This window comes from Sorex araneus, chromosome 4 (assembly GCF_027595985.1).
Source record: "Sorex araneus isolate mSorAra2 chromosome 4, mSorAra2.pri, whole genome shotgun sequence".
Lineage (NCBI taxonomy): Eukaryota > Metazoa > Chordata > Mammalia > Eulipotyphla > Soricidae > Sorex > Sorex araneus.
In genome coordinates this window covers 32,306,190-32,328,479 of record NC_073305.1, presented here as the reverse complement: position 1 = coordinate 32,328,479, position 22,290 = coordinate 32,306,190, and the positions used below count along the sequence as shown (strand labels likewise).

Sequence of the window (22,290 nt, the reverse complement as noted above, 5' to 3'; positions counted from 1 at the left end):
CCATATGGGATGCCGGGGATCGAACCCAGGTCGGCCGCGTGCAAGGCAAACGCCCTACCCGCTGTGCTATCGCTCTGGCCCCCTAATGGATTTTTTTTTAAGTAGACAGATTTTATTTAGAGGTTTTCGAGAGGAGGAGGAAGGGATAAGAGAGAGGGAACAGTAAGAATAACGCGCTCAAGAGAGAACATGGGCTTCTCCGAGGGTGGAGAGAGATCTACACACATCCTAGCACTAGACACGAAAGCATGAAAGTACACATCTGAAGAGGGGTGATCCGGGTGACACATGTGCTCGGGCACCGCATGTGCTTGGCCACGTGAGCACAAGCAGCACATGGGCTCAGGCAGCATATGTGCAACTTAATGTATTTTTGCTGGAAAATCACAATGTGACATATACAATAAGAAGTAATTATATTTTGATTCTTACAATCATTGGCTTTAATATTTTTCCTCCAAGTTTATTAACAAATCTGTAATGAACTTGGGTATTTTCATGGAACTTGATGGTTAATTGGACTATTACATCTGGATACTGCAGAATAGATAAACCTTATCTTATATAATGTAGCACTGTTGTCCCTTTGTTCATTGATCTGCTCAAGTGAGCACTGGTAACGTCTCCATTGTGAGACTTATTGTTACTGTTTTGGCATATCGAATACGCCACAAGTAGCTTGCCAGGCTCTGCCGTGTGGGTGAGATACTCTCAGTAGCTTGCTGGGATCTCCAAGAGTGACGGAGGACTCGAACCTGGGTCGGTCACGTGCAAGGCAAATGCCCTTCCCACTGTGCTATGGCTCCAGTCCATTATATATGATAAATGAATGAATTTGCATATTCATTATTCAAATAATAAAAAATATAGGCTTTTCAAAATGCCAGGGCAATTACCACTGGACAACATCTGCTGGGGGTGGGGGGGGAGCAGGTGGAGTTGGGGGGCAGTCTCTACTGCTCTTCAAGAGAGATTTTTTTTGTCATAGATAATCACAAGGAAACAACAACTATGTTGTTGGCGGTATAAGATATGCTTTACCTATGTCACAGCTGTCCAGTTCATATGTGTCCCCGGGAAAGATTTTGCAAAGGCATGAAAACTCAGAATTCACTGAGAAAGTGGGTGTCCAAGGCCCCTCTAAGTGGCTGGCTCCGAGTGGAACACCACTGGTGGCGTCCCTTTTCATGTTTTAGTTCGTCACTGATTTTGGTAGTCCCTCCATGTCACTACTTTTTACATTATTTTTTCTTGGGAAAAAAGTGGTGTTTTCTTAAAACTGAGCAAACTGTTAGATTTGCTTTATTGGATACCAAAAAGAGGGAAACTGAAAGCAAAGGTGGAATTCGCTCTTTAGTTGGTGTGTTGGTTTCCATCCGTTCTCTGTTTGGGTGTCTGTGAAAAGTCTGTATGCAAGTTCAGCTGTGAACGTTGTCAGCTCTTTCCCCCAGCCACCTTAGGTGACTTTGGAAAGTCCCCTTTCCCTACCACCCCAACTTTTGACAGCCCAGGGGTGTCTATAAAAACTGTAAAAGTCCTACCATGGGATCAGACCAATCTTCTTTTCCTCTCACTTTCTTTCCGTCCCTGCTGTGTCTCCGCTGCCTGTCACAGATCTGCAGACAAGCATCATGAACAGGTGTGCTCTGACGCAGTCCCAGTGGGAAACACAAGTTCTCTGGGAAGTCCCGTGAAGAGGCCTTCTGCCAATGAAACAGCTTCATCAGAATCTTTGCAAAGGAATTCTTGGACATTTCCAGTTTTTCCAAGGAGCTAGGAGACTGACTGTAAGCCTACTTTACTGCTGGACACAGGTGACCTGTTCATGCCTGAACACATTAATATAGCACTCCTGGATTATTTTCTTTTTAATTTAGTTTCATTATTTTTAAATTTTATTTTTATAAGGTTGTCCACAATAATTTATTACATTCAATATTCCAACACCAGTCCCACCACCATTATACCTTACCCACTACCACCACCACTCTTTTGAAGTTTTCCAAAGTTTCGCAAGCCTGCCCCAGCAGCAGGCATAAATAATTTATTTTGTATTGCTTATTATGCATAGCACTGCACTGTAGCACTGCTGTCCTGTTGTTCATCAATTTGCTCGAGCAGGCACCAGTAACGTCTCCATTGTGAGACTTGTTGTTACTGTTTTTGGCATATTGTATATGCCATGGGTAGCTTCCCAAAAGTTTTCCTAAGAAGAAAGTATGTGAAGATTGTTGTATCTCACCCTGGAGCCATTGAGCCTTTGTATAAGACATTCCTAACATGTTATTACAGGTTGAGCGTTGTGCACTAATATATTTTTAATTGAGGTTGGTTGTCTTCTACCTTACATTCTATCCAATGAGTGCTACTCCTGGTACACCAGTGGTATAAAGCATGCAATGTCACATGGCTGCAAATGCGGCTACACCTCCAGGAATTCTAAAATTTTAAATAAGGTGATAAAATTTTAAGTGGATGATGACTTTGGGGTCTGCGGCATCTCGGAAGTGTGTCGATCTCTTTCAAGATTTATTTGTGAGTTTCTGGATTATGGTCAGTTAATGACCTTATATGATGCCAGAGGCAGTTCATAGGCATGACTGCCAGGCTCCCAGAAGAACAGAGGGATGGGGAGAGATTGCCCATCCCCAGCTCCATGAAAGCCTGGAGATTCTGGTCCCAAAACCCACATACCTGAGTTTTTCAACAGTTTAGTTCATGGATGAGGCTCCAAACCTGTGGAGATTGGATGTGATCATGGCAGTGATTGGGTTCTAGAGCTTTTTGGCTCTGTTAGTGGTCTTGGGTGATTTTCTGGGTCATGTGACAGGCAAAGTCCTAGGTGTGTCATCCCTTAGCATTCTCAAGCTTCAGTCTAGGTCTCCTCTTACACCTAGCTTTTTGGGGTGGTGGAGGAAGTACTACTTTAACTTTGAGAACTGTGGGAAGCAGTGCAGAATAAAACAGAGCCCATGGACTCAGAAGCTGAATTTTCTGATTGTTTTGTTTACCTCCTCTTCTCCCTACTGGTGAAGAAGGGATTCTCACCTTAGGAGTATGAGGACAGAGCCAATATTGTTATTCACCAGAAAGAAATAAAACAAATATATAATAGCATTTTAATAATGACCAGTATTTCTCCCTTGCCAGAATAATATTAATCTGATTTTATGTATGGTTATTAAAAGTTAGAGTGTTAGTTGAGTTAACAGATTTTCTTTAGAAATTAAAAAGTTAAGCATCAGATTCAAAGTATCTGCTGATACAAAGTAAAACTGGCATCATTTAACCATAAGTGGAGTCAACAGATGTGCACAAGAAGCTTTGAAATAAAAGAGGAAAATAATTTAGAACAGTCATTTGATCTCATTGAAAGGCTATATTTCACAGAATGGCATAGAAAGGGACCTTCTGCATTGCACGTGTTGATATGATGCCTTTAAGCTATGTTCTTAAAACAACTGGCCACTTTAGAAATGGTTGTTAATGCTTCTTCAGCATACTTATGTATTTTGAGCTTGGTGTTTTCGGTGCTGCCCATAGGGTCCATGATAATTGGTATTGACAAATATTATGGGCACATATTTTGTTCACTATTATAACTATTTTGAGAAATAACAAATGCAGAACTTAGTCCTATACTAAGTTCCTTCCCACTTGGGAGCTCCTTTTCTTCTCTCTTCTACTTTCCAATAAACTTTTTATACTTTAAAAAAAAAGAAGAAATAAAAATGCAGCACTTAATCTTTCAGTTAATATGTGCTTCTTTTTTCCTTTTGAGGGGACCACACCTAGAAACACTGGAGTCTACTCTCTGCCCCGTATTCAGAGAAGCAGGCAGAGATGGAACCCAGGACTCTGGCATGTAAAATATGAAAGCCAGCCTTTTGAGGAAGATGTTCCTGTGCTCCACACTCTTTGCTATCAAAAGGACTTATTACGATGTTAACAGCTACCTAACAAATAACTAAAATAGTCGTGGATTTACACCATGCAATAAATGATCATTCTTTGCAGCAGTAATAGTCAAACTATGTACAAAGGGGCTGGGGAGGGGGCACATGCTCAGCCTGAACAAGCCCTGAGTTCTATCCACAACAATACACGGCTTCCCAAGCACTGTCAGGTGTAACCCTGGTAGTATCTACACCACTAGGCCCAAGCACTAAATTGTCAAGCCCTCATGTCCAGGTAAATATTTCTGGACGTGGTCCTCAGACTTCAAGCACTGCTTGGAAACCCCTTCCTCCCCCAAGAAAAACCAACCTAACCATACACTAAGTGGTCTAGGACAGAACTCCCCACATCTCTATTTCCTTTTTTTTTCTTTTCTCTCCCTTCCTTCCTTCTGTCTTACCTTCCTTCCTTCCTTCCTTCCTTCCTTCCTTCCCTCCCTCCCTCTCCTTCTTCTCCCCTCTCCCCCACTCTCTCTCATTCCCTCCCTTTTTCTCTCTCCTTTTTTCTTTTTTCTTCCTTCCTTCCTTTTCCTTCCTTCCTTCCTTCCTTCCTTCCTTCCTTCCTTCCTTCCTTCCTTCCTTTCTTTCTTTCTTTCTTTCTTTCTTTCTTTCTTTCTTTCTTTCTTTCTTTCTTTCTTTCTTTCTTTCTTTCTTTCTTTCTGTGCTCAGTACTAAGCTCTGGCTCTGCACTCAGGGATCACTCCTGGCAGTGCTCAGGGAACAATACGAGATACCAGGGCTCAGACCCAGTTGGCTGTGTGCAAAGTAAGCACCCTCCGGTTAGAAGCCTGCCGCATGAGCTGGGGGAGAAGGCAGCTGGGATAGAGAAGGGATCGCTAAGTCAGTGATGATTGGAGTGATCACTTGGATGGGAGATATGTGCTGAAAGTAGTCTAAGGACCAAACATGATGGCCTCTCAGTATCTGTATATCAAACCATGATGATCAAAAGTAGAGAGAGAGTAAGAAGGAAATTGTCTGCCATAGAGGCAGGAGATGGGGTGGGGTGGCGGGAGGGATACTGGGGACATTGGTAGTGGAAAATGTACACTGGTGGAGGGATGGGTGTTTGATCGTTGTATGACTGAAACTCAACCATGAAAGCTTTGTAAGTCTATCTCATGGTGATCCAATAAGAAGAAAAAATAAGTAAGCACCCTAACTGCTGTCTCTATTTTCTGCATTTATGTCACATAAACCCAACCTCCAATGATCCACTTTTCCCACTGACCTACTGATTGGTCTCCTCATACATCTTTTAAAATTTTTTTAAATTGTTTTTCAGAGCATTACAAAGCTGTTCATGATTGAATTTCAGTCATACAATATTCCAGTACCCACCCCTCCACCAGTGTACATTTCCCAGTACCAGTATCCCCACGTTCCCTATCATGTTCCCTCCCATCACCCCCCACCCCCCACCCCTTGCCTGCTTCTTTGGCAGGCACTTTTCTTCTCTCTCTCTCTCTCTTGCTTGTCTGCTCACTCGTTCTTGCACTCTCACTCTCGCTCTCTCTCCCCCACCTTCCCTCTCTCTCTTTCTCCCTCCCTCTCTTTCTCTCCCCTTTTGGGCATTGTGGTTTGCAATATTGATACTGAAAGGTTATCAAGAATATCCATTGCCTACTTTTAACCCTCAACGTGATTGTTCCCAGCTATTATTGTCATAGCAGTGTCTTCTCTATCTTACTTACCCTCAGCTCCACACACACTTGTGGTTAGTTCCAACCACTGACCAGTCTTCCTAACCCTGTTTACCCTGGCCATAGATATTATTCTTCTACTATATATATATATATAGATATATATATATATATATTATATACCACAAATGAATGCAGCCATTCCATATCTGTCCCTTTCCTTCTGATTCATTTCACTCAGCATGATGCTCTCCATGTCCATGTCTTTATAGGCAGACTTCATGAGTTCATTTTTCCTGACAGCTGCATAGTATTCCATCGTGTGGATGTGCCATAGTTTCTTTATCCATTTGTCTGTTCTTGAGCACTCAGGTTGTTTCCAGATTCTGGCTATGGTGAATAGTGCTTCAATGAACATAGGGGTGCAGATGGTGTTTCTGCTGTGTGTTTTTAGGACATATTTTTAAATTTCATTTCATTTTTGTAAAGTAGTTCACAATATTTTATTACATTTAATATTCAAACACCAATCCCATCACCATTACACTTTCCCACCACCATATTTCAGATGTTTCCATCCCTAATCCCAACCCCTGCCCCAAAGCAGAACAGAAATAATTTATTTTGTATTGTTTGTTATGAATAAACCACTGAAAATACTTCAAAAAACTTTCCTTAGAGGAAAGTGTGTGAGGATTGTTGTATTTCACCCAGGAGCCATTAAGCCATTTTATAAGATATCCCTAACATTTGTTAAAGGTTGAGCCTTGTGTGTTTATATATATATATATATATATATATATATATATATGTAAAGCTTTGTAACTATATCTCATGGTGATTCAATAAAAAGAGTAACCCCTATGTATCGCTGGGTGTGACCCAAAAAGCAAAAAAAAAATTAAAAAATAAAAACAAACAAACATAGTGTGAGACATAGTACGAGACCCAAGGACAGTAGAGATGAGGGCCAGCAGGACTGGTCCACAGTTGAAAGCTTGACACAAGTGGGGAGAAAGGGAAGTTAGGATAGAGAAGAGGCCACTATGACAATGATAATTGGAAATGATCACTCTGGACAAGAACTGAGTGCTGAAAGTAGGTAAAGGGTTATACATGATAACCTTTCAATACCTGTATTGCAAACCATAATGCCCAGAAGGGGTGGCTGAGAGGAGGAGGACGAGAACGAGGAAGAAACGGAGGAAGAGGAGGAGGATAAGGGGGATGAGGAAGAGGAGGAGGAGGAAGCAGAGGAGGAGGGGGAGAGGAGGAGGAGGAAGAGGAAGAGGAGACCTGCTACAGAGGCAGACTGGGGTTGGGGTGCAAGGAAGGAAACTGGGAACATTGGTGGTGGGAAATGTACACTGGTAAAGGACCAGATGCTGGTACATTGTATGACTGAAACCCAATTATAAACAACTTTGTAAGTGTGTATCATGGTGATTTAACTTAAAAAATAAACATTTTTTAAAAAGTCTTAAAACATGATATGCCAATAACTGAGGGGTCTGTGGAAGATAGACCTTTTAACAAACTTTTTTTATTGATTGAGATTCAGCTGTGACTTACAACCCTGTTAATGATGGTTTCTCATGCATGTAATTCCAGCACCACATCCATCACCTTGTGTACCCAACTCCCTCTCCCAAGGACCATAACACTCCTCCCATTCCAATGGATTGAACTGGTTTAAATGAAAGGAGAAGTGGTCTCATTCACATACCTTTATGGAGAATGCCCTAAGATGGTGAGTTAAAGACTTCACACGCTGGGGGCTGGAGCGATGGTACTGTGGGTAGGACATTTGCCTTGCACACAGCTGACCCGGGTTCGATTCCCTGCATCCCATATGGGTCTCCCAAGTACCTCCAGGAGTAATTTCTGAGTACATGAGCCAGGAATAACCCCTGAGCATCGTCGGGTGTGGCCCAAAAATAATTTAAAAAAAAACTTTATATGCCTGAAATGCAAGATTATGTAAAAATTTTAGGACTTCACATTGATTAGAAAAAGTTTCGAGACTGAAAGACTACCAGCAAGGCTATGGAATGACCTCTTGGTCAAAGGACAGTCATCATGTAGGTGTCCTGGAGTGAGCAGCCTATGAATGTCTATGTAGCCTCCCCTCTCTGAGGCATTATCTGGGGAGGGCAGCACTAACAACCAGGTAGATGATTTGAAGAATTAGAACCATCCTGTAGCTGTCAGCTGTCTCCTTTTCCAGTCACATAGAACCATGTTTTAAGGGCCATTGTGAAGGACATGAAAGCCACGCAGGAATGCTGTAACATCAACTCTGTTCTAACACTTGATATGATCACCATGACTGCTAAGTTGATCATCACCACCGCTGAACTGTTTAACATGCCAACTGTATAGCCCCCCACAAGTTCCTGGGTAGGAATAAATTATTGCATGCCATAATGCCCTAAAGGGATGACTGAGAGAAGGAAGAGGAGGAGAAGAAGAAAGAGAGGGAAAAAGGGAGGAGGAGAAAGAGGGAGAGGAAAAGGAGGAGTAAAAAGAGGAGGGGAGAGGAGGAAGAGGGGGGAGAAGGAAGAGGAAGAGGAGAAAGAGAAGGAGAAGGAGGAGGAGAAGATATGTTTGAGCAGGTATGACTGTTTACATCAAATCTTTTTTTTTATTTTTAAAATAAAGATTACAGCTACTTGTCCTCATTGCAACTGAGCCACATTCCAGATAACACTTTTGACTATATAAGATTTTTGATCTATTATCACAGAAGCCCACATCACACTCTCTGTAACCAGGAAATGGGGCTGGGAGCAGAGCATCAGAACAATGGACTCATGTCCATGAAATTTACTATATGCCCCATTAGCGAGAAGCAGAACCTTGACAGAAGAAAGGTGACATCATTGGGTAATCAGATAGGGATATCAGGCACTCACAATATTGTGTGTATCTGAAACAGCAGCCCATATATGGTGCCATTTCTCTTACATACATAACACATGGTCTGTGAGTTAAGCAGCGGAGGTGGAAGAAGTGAGCACTTTTCTTCTGTGACACATAGTTAACTCACCTACTAAAGTCTTGTATCCCATCCCCACAATGTCTAGCCTGACGAATTTGGGAGGTTTCAGTGGGCAAAGTGAAAAATGCTTCCATCAGTAAATGTGCAGGGATGTGTCAATAAACTGGTAGTTGGTAGCTAGAATTGTTCTCTGACAGAACTAGGAGTATCCTCTCAGCACTACCAAGTGTGATCCAAAACCCAAAATAAATAACTAAATAAAATGCATTAATAAACCCACTAAGCTGTCAGAAGAGACAGCTCAGTGGAATGAGTGCATTGCATGCTAGAAATCCAGATTTGAATCCTGGCACCTTGTGATCCCCAACACCTCTGGGAGCAACACCCAAGTACACAGCTGCAAGCAGCCCCCCAAAACAACACTGCTGTGCTCCCCAAAAATATGTGAAAGAAAGTTGTCTCTTGTTCAGTGATAGAGCTGTTGTTACATGTGTAAAAGCCTGAGTTTGATCCCCAATATATTTGATCCCAAATCTACTGCTCCCCAATACACTTGATTCCCCAACACACACATATACACACACGATGAATAAAATAAAATGTAATTAGAGAATGCCACAGGAACACTACACATGTGCCTTGCAAGCATATGGTCACTAGTTCAAATCCCCAGAGTTCCATATGTGAACCAAGTACCATCCTGGCTGCCTGTTGTCTGTGATCCATAGCACTGCAAGCAAATTCTAGTGACAATACAACTAGCTGTATACAAACACCAAAAATAAAAGGGGGGTGACACTGTGGGGAGCAGAGAAGCTACAAAAACGTGCAAGTGGCACCACCAAGAAATGTGGCTCTGACAAGCACAGGCATTGCAGCAGCCCCCTGTGAACACCCCAACTTGTTCAAGCATCTCAACTAGAGGAGAGCAAACCTGGGTATACACGGAACCCCACAGCCTGATGTGCAGCTTCTGCGTCAAGAAGCACGTCTGACAGGTCATCACCACAACATTATTAACAACCACACAGTAAAGGACAGAAGCGAGGAGGAGATTTTTTAAATTGAGGGTGGGGATGCTCATGGAGAGATTGTACAGAGATTGAGGCAAAAAAAAGTAAACAAACAGAATTTTAATACCATTAGAACTGGACAGTAATAGCCAACTGATTAGTCTAAAAGTGCTAGAAGCAGCTCAAGGATAGCGAGTAGATGCTTCAGGTGCCTTTCGGCCCCTCCCTTCCCACCTCAGCAATAACCAGGCTTTAAAAGATCCTCTCTAGCCCAGACATGCGAAATCTCACATCTCAGGCTGCCAGTTCGCTGATGGGAGAGAAAGAACTAAGTACATTCATTTACACTCAGATGTGAACGATTTTCATGTCTCTAGATTTAACACCCCAGAGTAGCTATATCTTTGAAATTCATTTATTTTGGTTTGTGCTCAGGCTGTGCTCGGGAGTCACTCCTGGCAGTGCTTGGGGGACTCTATGTGGTGCTAGAGATTGAACTGCAGTTGGCCGCATGCAAGCAAGCACCAAAATTCTTGTACTAATGGCTCCAGCCCAAAGTATTTGTGTTTTTATGTACATCACTTTATTTCATAAAGGAGTAAATCACTAGTAATAGTCTTGGGGCTGAAATCCGGGGAGGACTAAGGAAAGGTGAGAACTTTAGAACTTCAGTGCACTTCAAAATGTATGTGGTTGCCGAAGTGATAGTACAGTAGGCAGGGCATTTGCCTTGCACACGACCGACCAAGTTCGATCCCTGGCATCCTATATGGTCCCCCAAGCACAACCAGGAATAATTCCTGAGTACAGAGCCAGGAGTAACTCCTGAGCATCGCCAGATGTGACCCAAAAAAACAAAACAAGACAAAATATATATACATATGTGGGTGGGGTCAGAGATATAGTATAGCCAATAGGGCATTTGCCTTGCACACAGTCAACTTGGGTTTGATCCCCAGCACCTCATATGGTCCCCGAGCCCCACCAGAGGTGATCCCTGAGCACAGAGCCAGGACTAAGCCCTGAGCACCATGAGGTTGTGTCTCCAAAACAAACAAATCCCTCCAAATTATGCAAGTCATTCTGTTCCTTGGCATCTACCTCAAGAGCAAAAGAAAAATCACATTAATTCATAAAGTATTTGAACTTCTATGTTCATTGCAGTGCTATTCACATTCGCCAAGATCGGAAACAGAGCCTGAGTGATAGTACAGTGGGTAGGGCATTTTGCCTTGCACACGGGGACCGGAGTTCCAACCCAGCATCCCATACAGTCCCCCAGACTCTGCCAGGAGTAACTCCTGAGTGCAGAGCCAGGAATAACTCCTGAGCACTGCCAGGTGTGACCCAAAAAAACGAACAAAAAAAGATTTGGAAAACAAGTGTCCAAGAACAGTTAAGTAGAAATATATACACACAATGGAATACTACTCAGCAGTCAGAAAAGATGAAATCCTGCAGTTCACTGCTGGGTGGGTGGAACTAGGTAGACAGTATCATGAGCTAGGTGAAATAAGTCGCCCCGTATGATAAACCACAAATACCGAATGATTTCTCCTCTATGTAGAGTGTAAGGAAACACAGTGAAGGAACAAAAATGGCCAGATACAGACCCTGAGAGTCCCGACTGAGTTAGCTAAGAGGGAGGAGGGGGGGTGAGAGGATAGGGGGGAGGGGGGATGGAGGGACGAGGATGGGAATGTGGTGGTGGTGAATGTGAGGTAGCAATATTCCTATCAACAGTATCCTAAGTCACGGTAACTAAAAATGCCTCCCACAACCCCGAATTACGTGGTCGGGAAAACGGCACCTGTTACTCCCTCAGGGACAAGCACAGTAAGCAATCCTCCCAGGCCAATGTCCCACTTCGTTGAGACTGCAGAGTGGTGAGGACTGCCGCGACTGACTGGACCCTCATTAGGAATCCCTCGCAGAAGCAGGCACAGGTGGCCGCGTGGTGCGTCTTAGTTGAGCGGGACAAGCTGGACCGAATTTGAGAAGTATCCGGTGCCTCGCGGCCCCAGCCCTAAGCATCCTTGGAGACATGCGCACCCACCTTCCTTTAACACGGGACAGACCCGGGCGGGGCCGGGGGTGGAGGTGGAACCTCCAGCGGAAGGAAGGGCCCCTAGAGGGCAGGGCCCCTGCCGCAAATGCCCTGGGAACCTGGAGCCTCAAACCCCTCCAGGAGGCCAGAAGCGCCAAGACCAGAGCTGGAGCACCCAGCGCACCCACCTGTCTCCCGGCGCGCCCGGAGCCGAAGTCAGCGGATACCTGGACACGCGGCGACGGAACGTCCCGGGGAGAACGTTTTGGAGGGGAGGACCCTCGGCGCGGGCGTCTAAGGCAGAGCCGTGACCGCACCGCGCGTTTCGCTCCTCGGCACGAGTGTGCGAGCGAGCCTCCTCTGCTCCGTGCGGTCCCTTCCCCAGCAGGGCGTCCGCTGGACAGAGTTCGGAACCGCTTTCCCCGCGGGCCTGCCGGAGAAGCCCGGCCTCTCGGACTGCGTCAGCGTTTGGCCGCGGGTCCGGGGGGCAGGCGGGGGGTTCCCTGCCGCCGCCGTTCCCGCGCTTCTCCCCGCCTTCCCCCGCGCCCTCACCGCCCCCCACCCCCACCCCGCCCCGGCGGAGCCTCTTTTGGCACCGAGACCTCCAGGTGCCCGGCACGAAGGCGGAGTCCGGCTCCCGCCGCCTCGCCGGCGCCAGGGCCCAGACCCCCGGGAGTTGGGGGGCCCCCGGCGCGGCGGCTGCGGTGTCCCCGGCCTCCCGCGAGTCTCCGCGCTCCTCCCTCGCGGCGGGAGAGGCGCGAGCAGAGCGCAGCGCGCACGGCCGAGCGGCGCCCTCCGTCCGTCCGGGCAGAGTCCGGGACCATGGCGGCGCCGGGACGCGGCCCCCGAGCCCCGCTCTGGGCGGCCGCGCTGCTCCTGCTGGGCTTCCCGCGCCTCGCCGTGCGCGCCGAGGGTGAGTGTCCGGGTGCGCGTGCGGCCGGCTGGGGGGGATGGAGCGGCCCGCGGCGGGAGGCAGCGAGCCTGGAAGCCGGGTCGAGGGGAGCGGTCCCTCCCGTCCCACCGGAGCCACGCGCACCGCCCCCCGCCCAAAGTCTCCGGCGCCCCCGAAGTCTCCCGATCTGGGGCGCGCGCCCCAGCAAGCCGGTGCGTTGGCTCCGCACTCGGATGCTTCCGTTCCCAGGCTGTTGGGTTTGGTTCTCATGAAATCACGTCTAAGGGTGCCCCCGGAACCCCCTGGGCAGAGAAACGCCTTCTCTTCCACACTGAGCAAAAGGCGTCCCTGAACCCAGGAGCGAGCGCGACGCACCGAGCTGCACGCCAGAGGCCCCGAGGTCGGTGCCCCCGGCCCGGCCCGGAGCGACCCTAGGCACACGGCTGGGTGGAGCACAGGGGTGGCTCAGAAACGGCAATATGTGTTTCTGTCAGCAAGCCTGGTGCTTAGAAGACTCCCTTGTGTTGGGGCTTGGTCCAGGAAGATGTGAGAGCAGAGTGAGCATCCGCTAGGCAAAGGGAAGAGGTGAGCGTCCTTGGAGGCAGGGGAGCCGGCCAGCGACCAGGGACACGAGAGGAAACCACGGGAGCCAGGTCCACGGGGCCAAGATCCGCTTGTTTTGAGACTAGATTTAGCTCACAAGACTTAACTTCCCTTAAATTAGCAGGATCAGAACCCTTTCTTAATTGGTTTCCTTAAACGAATTCTGCTGTATTGTGATTTTAGAACCGAACTCCCCGCCAATTGGCTTAGCAGGATCTGGAAGACAGAAAGCCCGCAGTTCTTGCATGTGTGAGGGGGTTCTAATAGGTTGGAGCTCGGGGCAAGTTAGCTGGCTAATGGAGAAATGCCCTTGGCTGATTATGGGTGCGTTTATCTTGAGGGTTCTTTGTGGTACTTTTTCTTTTAATGTGACTGTGCCAGCAATATTGGGTGAAGCCAAAAGACTGAAAAAAAAAGAGGCTTGCTGATAATCGAAAAAAAAAAGGAGAAATCTCATGCATTATCTTAGAATTTCTTGCCACTTTTTTGTACCAGGTGCCAGCTTGATAAACTCTGCTTCTATTTAAGAGTGAATGTCTTACTTCTCCTTTTCTTTAGAGTGCTAGAGAACATTTTTTAACTTTGAAGGCTTTTAGTGTTCGTTAAGTTTGTAATTAAGTCATGATTCCCATAAAATTTATTATTTTTGATGTACAATAGATGACTTTCAGTTTTTTAGATTGAACAGCTATCACCACCATCTAATTCTCAACATTTTCCTTACCCAAAAAAGAAATCACATGCCTATCAACAATTTTATTTTTTATTGTCTTTTCTTTTTTGCTTGTCTTTAAGTCATGAAAATGAAACTGATTTTTAAGGAATGCAAGTCGAATAAATTAGAGCAAGCATTGACTTTCGAACAGTGCTCACTATTATAACCATTTCATTCCTTTTAAAACTGTCTCTGCAATTCAAGAGTGTTTAGTTTCACCTATTTTTAACAGCTTAAGTTGAATGCCAGATGGATATGGACTGACATTTGGTGCCTATCTAGTTTGATAAGAGTCATAGAAATATAAAGGGAGGAATATTGGATAAGGAGGAAAGTAACAAGTACCCCAAGCATACATTATAGCTTGTCAGAAATGTCTGATTCTCCCCTTTCCTTCCTTTCCTTCTTTCTTCTTTCCCAGTGGAGAATTATAGGTACACTAGCTTTTCAAGAAACTCCACTCTCGACTTCAACATTATAATAGGGCCATTGAGAAATTATAACCTGTATTATGAAAGGATTCTTTTTCTTTCCTAAATATATGCTCAACGGCCACCACTTTCCACATTTAGCTTGTATGTGCCAAAGTGATGGGAGGAGAAGAAAGAAAAGTTTCATTGAGCTGTGAGGTGTTACAGACATGATGTTTGGAGAGAGCTGGACAAAAGTTCTTTCCAAATATGAGTCAGTAATATCAGTTTTAATGAAATTGTTTACTTTGTTGTTGTTATTGTTGTTTTGGAGCCACACCCAGCTGTGCTCAGCGTTTACATCTGACTTGTGTTCAGGGATCATTCCTGATGGGCTCAGAGAATCAGAAATGGTGCCAGGGATGGAACCTGGGTCAACAGCATGCAAGGCAAGCACCTTACCTTGCATGTACAATCTCAGCCCTATTTAGTTTACTTTTGACTAACTATATGTGCGTCTTTGTTTTGTTGGGGTTTTTTTTGCTTTTTTTGGGGGGGTCCACACCTGGCAATGCTCGGGGGTTACTCCTGGCTCTGCACTCAGGAATTACTCCTGGCGGTGCTCAGGGGACCTTATGGGATGCCGGGGATCGAACCTAGGTCAGCTGCGTGCAAGGCAAATGCCCTACCCGCTGTGCTGTCGCTCCGGCCCCTAACTACATATGCTTCTTATGCATGGAAAGATATGCTACTGTACACTTAAAATATATTTTAAACAAAAAAGATTTCACAACTAAAAAATGTTCACATTAACAATGCAATTTAGGTCTGTTTAGGCAATAGCCATTTAGTTCAACAGCTAATATACTGAATATCTATTATAGGTAAAATACTTTCTTTGTTGTTTAGGATAGAATGATAGAAGGAATAGTTACTTGCTCTTCGTAAGCTTAAACTCCAATGGGGGGGAATTTACTTGGTGAGTAGTTACATCAGTAAAATGCAGAATTGAAAGGACAGAAGGCACCATTATAAAACTGAAGATTTTTTATAAGAACCACTGTAGGCATTGAAGGCCTGAGGGTTCTGGTGGGAAGGGGAGCACTTGGTGGTGGGGATCAAATTCAGGGTCTTACATATGTTAGGGGTGTGGTTCATATGTCATTTGAGCCATAGCCCCAGCCCTTCTAACAGATTTTGAGTTTTTAAAGGAGCTATTCCTGGGAATTCTCAGGGCTTTCTCCTGACCCTGCACTCAGGAATCACCCCAGTGGTGCTCAGAGGACCATATGGGATGTGGGGATTAAACCTGGGTCAGCCACATGCAAGACAAGTGTCCTACCTGCTGTACAATCTCTCCAGCCCCGCTTTTAGGAGATTTTTTAACTTGGTGTTGTAAATTCTGAAAGGTGACTGAGAATGAGCTGGGAATAGAGGAGGAATGAAGAGTGTGTATGCCAGGGTAGAGAATAGAATTGCAATGACTGTGAGTGGCCAAGAAAAATGGAACAAGTGATAAGAGATAAAAGGAACATGTGATCAAGCCAAGATTTCAGGGTAGAAATGATTTGAGATGATGCTAAGGAAGTTGGTATGAGTGCAACACTGTGGGGCTCTGTAGGCCAAGTTTTGAATTAATCCAAAAAAGGAAAGGAATCTTTTGAATGTTTTCCAGTAATTGAGTGACTGATGAGACTTGCGTTTTGAAAAGATCACCCCAGTGGTGTTACAGGGAGAATATTAGATTGAGAGAGACCTGTAGTATTCTATTATACTTATTCAGGTTAGAAAGAATTAGGCTAGAAGCTAGGTGGAGTGAATGAAATAGAACTGGACTGGAGAGAACATTGTCTCATCATTGTAAAATAGTCTTTGAAGGCATGTGTGTCAGTGGAATCCTGGGGAACGCATCTACTATGTGAAGATATAACCTAGAATTGAGTCTAGAGGGAGAGAAAAATAGATTCAAACTTTGAAGTCTATGTTCATGAACTATATTGGCTTATAACTTGCATTTCTTGTATCTTCTTGTCAAATACCAGCATCAGGGTTATAGTAGTTCCTAAAATAAGCTGAAAAATTATTTCCTTCTTTTGTTTTCTGAAAGGGCTTCTATAAAGAGAGGTTTTTGTTTTGCTTTGTTTACATTGGGTGGGAGGGTCCTTGTGTTTGAATTTTTTCATACATAAAGATTGTATTTATTTTGGGGGCACCACACCCAATGTTGCTCATGGCTCACTCCTGCCTCTGCCCTTAGGGATCATTCCTAGCAGGGCTCTGGGGATCAGATGGGTTGTGGAGACTGAACCGAGGTTGGCCGAATACAAGGCAAATGCCTTAAGTACTATACTAACACTGAAGCCCTCTGAATTAATTTTTTTTTTTTTTTTTTTGCTCTTTGGATCACACCCGGTGATGCTCAGGGGTTACTCCTGGCTCTGCACTCAGAAATGACTCCTGGCGGTGCTCAGGGGACCATATGGGATGCTGGGAATTGAACACAGGTCGCTGTGTGCAAGGCAAACGCCCTACCCGCTGTGCTATTGCTTCAGCCCCTAAATTTCTTTAATGAAAGAATATTAGGTTTTCTTTTCTTTTCTTTTAGAAAATAGAAACATTTATTGGAAAGAAGAAGAGAAGGAAAAGAATAATCCCATTTGGGAAGGAACTCAGTACAGAACTAAATTTTATTTAAATTTTCTTACTCATTTTGTGTCTATTGTGCTGTTTCTGTTTTTAAAAAGAAAAAATAACTGCCCAGGAACTGTTTCAACAGTACTTGGGTAGGAAGCTTGCATTCTATGCAGCCAACCAGAGTTTGATCTCTTGTACACCATATGACTCCCTGAGCCCATCCGAGTGATATCTGACCTCAGAGTCAGAAATAATTTCTGGGCACTGCCCAGTATGCCACCCTCAAAAAAGTGCTCATTTGATCTAAATTGTCATGTACAGTAATATTAATGTATTAATATTAATAATGTCTCAATATCTTTTCAGTATCTATAGGATTTTTAGTAAAAATCCCCTTTTGCTTTTTATATTTTCTCTCTTGTCCTCATCAGTGTGACTGGGAGTTTATCAATTCTGGGGAAAGAAGCAACCTTGGATCTTAGTTTCTTTATTGTACATCTGGTTTTCATCCATTGGTTTCTGCTCTGTCTTTATTTCCTTCTTTCTGGTTTCTTAAAACCTTTAATTTTATGTTCTTTAGGGTTTTTTTTTTTGAGGTAGAAATTAAATCTTCGATTTGCAACCATTGTTCTTTTGTATTAAAAGTATTTGAGGCTATAAATTTCCCTCAAGTACTACTGTAGTTTTTCTACAAGTTTCTGTCACATAAGTGAAGATGCATTATTTCAATTGTGGATTCTCTTCTGAATTCATGGTTCATTTAAAAGTATGTTTTGTAATTTACATACACAAGGGGATTTTCCTAGTTGATCCTTTGTTTTGTAGAAGCAGTATAATTCAGTGGTTAGGCTTACTATTATAAAACCAAAATGCCTGGTTTTATTGCCAACTGTGTAATCTTAGACAAACCATTAATACCAAAACTTAACTATAAGGATAATGATAACACCTATGTCATAGAGATGTTATAAAGATTGGTTTAATGAATATTTATAAAAGATTTTGAATATTTGAATCCTAGTAAATAAGCGATATGCAAAACAATGTTAGATTATTTGTTTTGTGACTTTGAAAACATGCTTTGTATAATTTAGGCCTTTTGGAAATTAAAAAACCTTTTTTGGCTTGAACTATCTTTTATATTTTATATTCTTAAACTTTAGAATATGTTTTAGATGTAAATTCTTTTACATACTTTCCACATTTATAGCCTAATGCTTGACCAATTTTACAAGTGTCCTGTATGTGCCTAAAATTAATGTTTATTTGAAGTTTTTCTAAAGGGTTTTTCAGAATTCTGCAGTCTATGGTATTATGCAGTGGTCCTTAAGCGTAGTTAATTTTGTTAGTTTTGTATCTTTATCCTTCTCAATTTTTTTTCTGTTTCATAATTACTAGAGGAATAGTAACTACAATTTTTATAAGATTGCGAATTTTCTTTTTCCTTATATTTTTATTAATAACTGCCTTTTGTAATCTAGAGATGTTTATTTGTGTTTAAAGTTTTTATACTACTGATGAAATAACTGTTGTCCTAACAGAATCCATCTTTTTCTAACAATGCCTTTTTAAGTAACAGCTTTAAGTATAATTAACTTGCCATACAATTATCTCATTTAAAGTATGTGATTTCGTGGTTTTTAGTGTACTCACAGAGGTATATATCACCACACAATTTTAGAACTCTTTCATTAAGCCAAAAATAAACTTTGTATCCATCAGCATCTACTCTTCATTTCCTCCCCACCCCATGCACCAAGTTCTAGGTAACTATTAATCTATTTTTTTATTTCTATGAATTTTCCTACTCTGTACATTTTTATGTAAATAGAATCATACAGCATGTGGACTTTTATGATTAAGTTCTTTTACTTAGCATATCTTATAATTTTTTTAAATGAGTACCTTATTTTATTGCCAACCAATGTTCTCTTTTATAGATATACCATGCTCTGCTCATCCACTCGTCAGTTAATAGTCACTAGATTGATTCTATTTTTTGCCCACTGTTATAAATGATGCTGCTATCAAACACTCATACAACATTTTTGTGAGTTTATATAAACATGTGTTTTCAATTATGTTGAGTATTTGGCCAAGAGTGTGATTGTGAGGGTATGTGTGACTCTATGTCTAACCACTTGAAAAACAGCCAGAGGCAGGCACAGAATGATCTCTCTTATATGCAGGATTCGAAGAAAAAGAATAGGGAAATAACATATGCCCAGAGCAACAGAAACTAGAACTTGTCTTCAGTAAGAGCTCCCCCATGGGGGTGGAGAGAGTGGGACCCTGGGACAATGGTGGAGGGAAGTGGACACCCGGGTGGAGGGTTTGATAGTGGGCACAATCATATATCAATCCTATTTGTAATAGTTTGTAAACCACAGTGTCCAAAATTTAAACAACCTGATGATTTTCTAAAGCAGCTCAACTAATATATATTTTATCACTAGTTTGTTTGCTTTTGGGGTCACACCCAGTGATGCTCAGGGGTTATTCCTGGCTTTGGACTCAGGAATTACTCCTGGCAGTGCTCGGGGGACTATATGGGATGCTGGGAATTGAACCCGGGTCAGCTGCGTGCAAGGCAAATGCCCTATCTGATGTGCTATCGCTCCAGCCCCTATATCACTAGTTTTGCAGCTTGTGTAATCCTCACCATCATCAATTACCTGTTATAGCCATCTTAGAAGTTGCAAGGTTTTAGTGTGGTTTTATCTTTTACTATAACTAATGATGTTGAAAATCTTTGCATTTGTTTTTTGACATTTGTATATCTTCTTTGAAGAAATGTGTGTGCTCATATTTTTGTCCATTTTTTCCATTTTAGTCACTTTCAGAAATACAATTCTTAGAATTTTCACATTATTTTATACCCATCACTACTATCCAGCTTTAGAACTTTTTCACCTCCCAATTAAAACTCTACCCAGAGTGCTGGAGCAATAGCATAGTGGGTAGAGTGTTTGCCTTGCACGTGGCTGACCTGGGTTCGATTCCCAGCATCCCATATGGTCCCCCAAACAACACCAGAAGTAATTCCTGAATGCATGAACCAGGGGTAACCCCTGTGCATCACTGGGTGTAACCCAAAAAGGAAAATTTTTAAATTTTTTTAAAATAAAATAAAACTCTACCCAGTAAATAATAACTCTCCAGCCTGCCCATCCCTCTCCCAAAAAAATTCGTGGAAAACACCATTCTTTTTCCTATAAATTTGATTGCTCTAAGAACTTCCTGTAAAATGGAGCCATACTTTTTATGGCCCCAAATTACGGGCTTCCCCCCACTTCCTACAAAGTCTATTCATATCATCATATCTGTCAAATTACCTTCCTTTTGGGGTCAGAGATGTGACTCAAATGATAGAACACAAGCCTTGGGTTTGATCTCCAGCACATGACTTCCCAACATGGCCAGGTATAGCCTTTATGGTGCATTATATACCATAAGATTAAAAACCCAAAGAAGTGAAATGAAATTTTATTCCTTTTCAAGACTGATGAATATTCCCGTTGTACGTATATGCCACATTTATCCTATTATGTTCTCAATGGTCTTGAACACTTTGGCTGTTCCCACCTACAGTTATAGTGAATTATGCTGCTAGAAACCATACAAATATCCCCCAGGACCCTGATTTTACCTTTTTTCTGAGTCACTTCTGGCAGTGCTTGACCAGGGCTCCACTCTCTGTCCTCTAGTGGGAAGTATTCCGGGCTTAGGATCCAGTGATGGTCAGACAGGGACATCTTCCTCACATCTTCACCAAAAATTGTTTTGACAACGTTTTAGAAAATATAACCATCCTAATATGTGTATAGTCATTACTTCATTGTGGTGAGTCACATTTCCCTAAAGATTAGTGATCGAGATCACCTTTTCACATCCCATTGGCTATTTATGTATCTTCTTTGGAGCAATGAAGCCAAGGACTTTTTTTCAATTCCTTTGCCTTTTGGAAGGGCCATGGCCAGTGGCGCTCGAGATTGTTTCTCCTCTGTGCTCAGGAGCGACCCCTAATGGTGCCGGGGGATCATATGTGGTGCCAGGAATTCAAACGGGTTGGCCAGATATCACACAAGTGCCTTAACCCTTGTACTTTCTCATCAGCCCCTTCTTTGCCCATTTTAAAGTTAGACTGTTTGATCTGTTGTTGAGTTCTGCACCTATTGAGCATGCAGGGTTTTTTTTTGTCCCCACTTCAGTCGCATGTTTAATTTCTCCCAATTCCAGCAATATCACAGAGAAACCCCTTCATATCTATCCCTGGTAGACTAAGAGAATGAATCCCCTTTTAGAGTTTCTTATCAGTTATATATTTATAATTTTTCCTCCTGTTCTGTGGTTGTCTTTTCATTTTATTGATTTTTGTTCTCTGTTTTTTATTTTTGGACTATACCCAATGGTTTTTGGTGGATACTCCCAGCTCAGTACTCAGGAGTTACTCCAGGTAGTGCTTAGGGGACCATGCTTTTATTGGGAGGGGACTAAACCTGGGCTTCCAACATGAAAAGCATATATTTAACTTGTTGAGTGATCTTTCTGGTCCTTGATTTTGTCTATTGAAACAATTTATTTTTTTTAGTTTTAAAAAAGTCCAATTTTTTTTTCATTCCTTGGGTTTTGGTGTTGCATCAAATAATCCACTGCATAATGTATGATTACAAATGTTCTTTTATAAGGGTTATAGTTTTGATTCTCAGATTTAGTAAGATTCACCTGGAGCAAATTTCTGTTAATAGTGTAAGGAAGAGGTCCAATTTTGTTCTTTTGCATGAAACTATATTGCTGTCACCATTTGTGGAAAAACTACTTTTCCCACTGAGTGGTCTTGACACCCTTGTTAAATACAAATTGACTGTAATTGGAAAGGTTTATTCTGGACTCACAATTCCACTTACCAGTTTCCCTATCGTATGCCAAACCATAATGAGTTGATTACCAGAGCAATCGAAATTGGGAAGTGTGAGAATTGCAATATGTTTTGGCTACTCTGGGACCCTTACATTTCTCTATGAATTCTAAGACGAACAGAAGCAACTGAGATTTTGATGGAAATTGTGCTAAGCCCCATAGATCTACTGGGAGAGCATTGCTATCTTAACAATGAGTCTTCCTATCCAAGAAAATGGAATTCTCCTTTTTTTCTAGGTCTTCTTTAGTTGCTTTCAATAGTGTTTTTGCAGAGTACACATTTTACACATTTGAGGACAGGGAGACTTCTAAAACAATGCTCAGGGAGCTTGGGCCACTCCCTACGACACTCCGAGAACTGGATGGACCAGACTGTTCAATCATCCAGCATTGTGACACAGCACTGCTCAGTCCCCATAGTTCTGGAGGCCACTGGAACCTTCAGAGACCTCCAGA

At 42.9% G+C, this 22,290-nt stretch overlaps 1 protein-coding gene across 1 annotated transcript in view; it reads left to right on the top strand.

Annotated features, from left to right (window-relative positions):
• The first annotated feature begins 12,305 nt into the window (after positions 1-12,305).
• SUSD5 (sushi domain containing 5) overlaps positions 12,306-22,290 on the top strand; it is a 67,603-nt gene continuing 57,618 nt past the window's right edge. Inside the window, exon 1 of the mRNA XM_004603956.2 lies at positions 12,306-12,573. Coding sequence (XP_004604013.2) covers positions 12,483-12,573 — 91 coding nt within the window. The 5' untranslated portion in view covers positions 12,306-12,482. The remainder of the gene's footprint in view (positions 12,574-22,290) is intronic.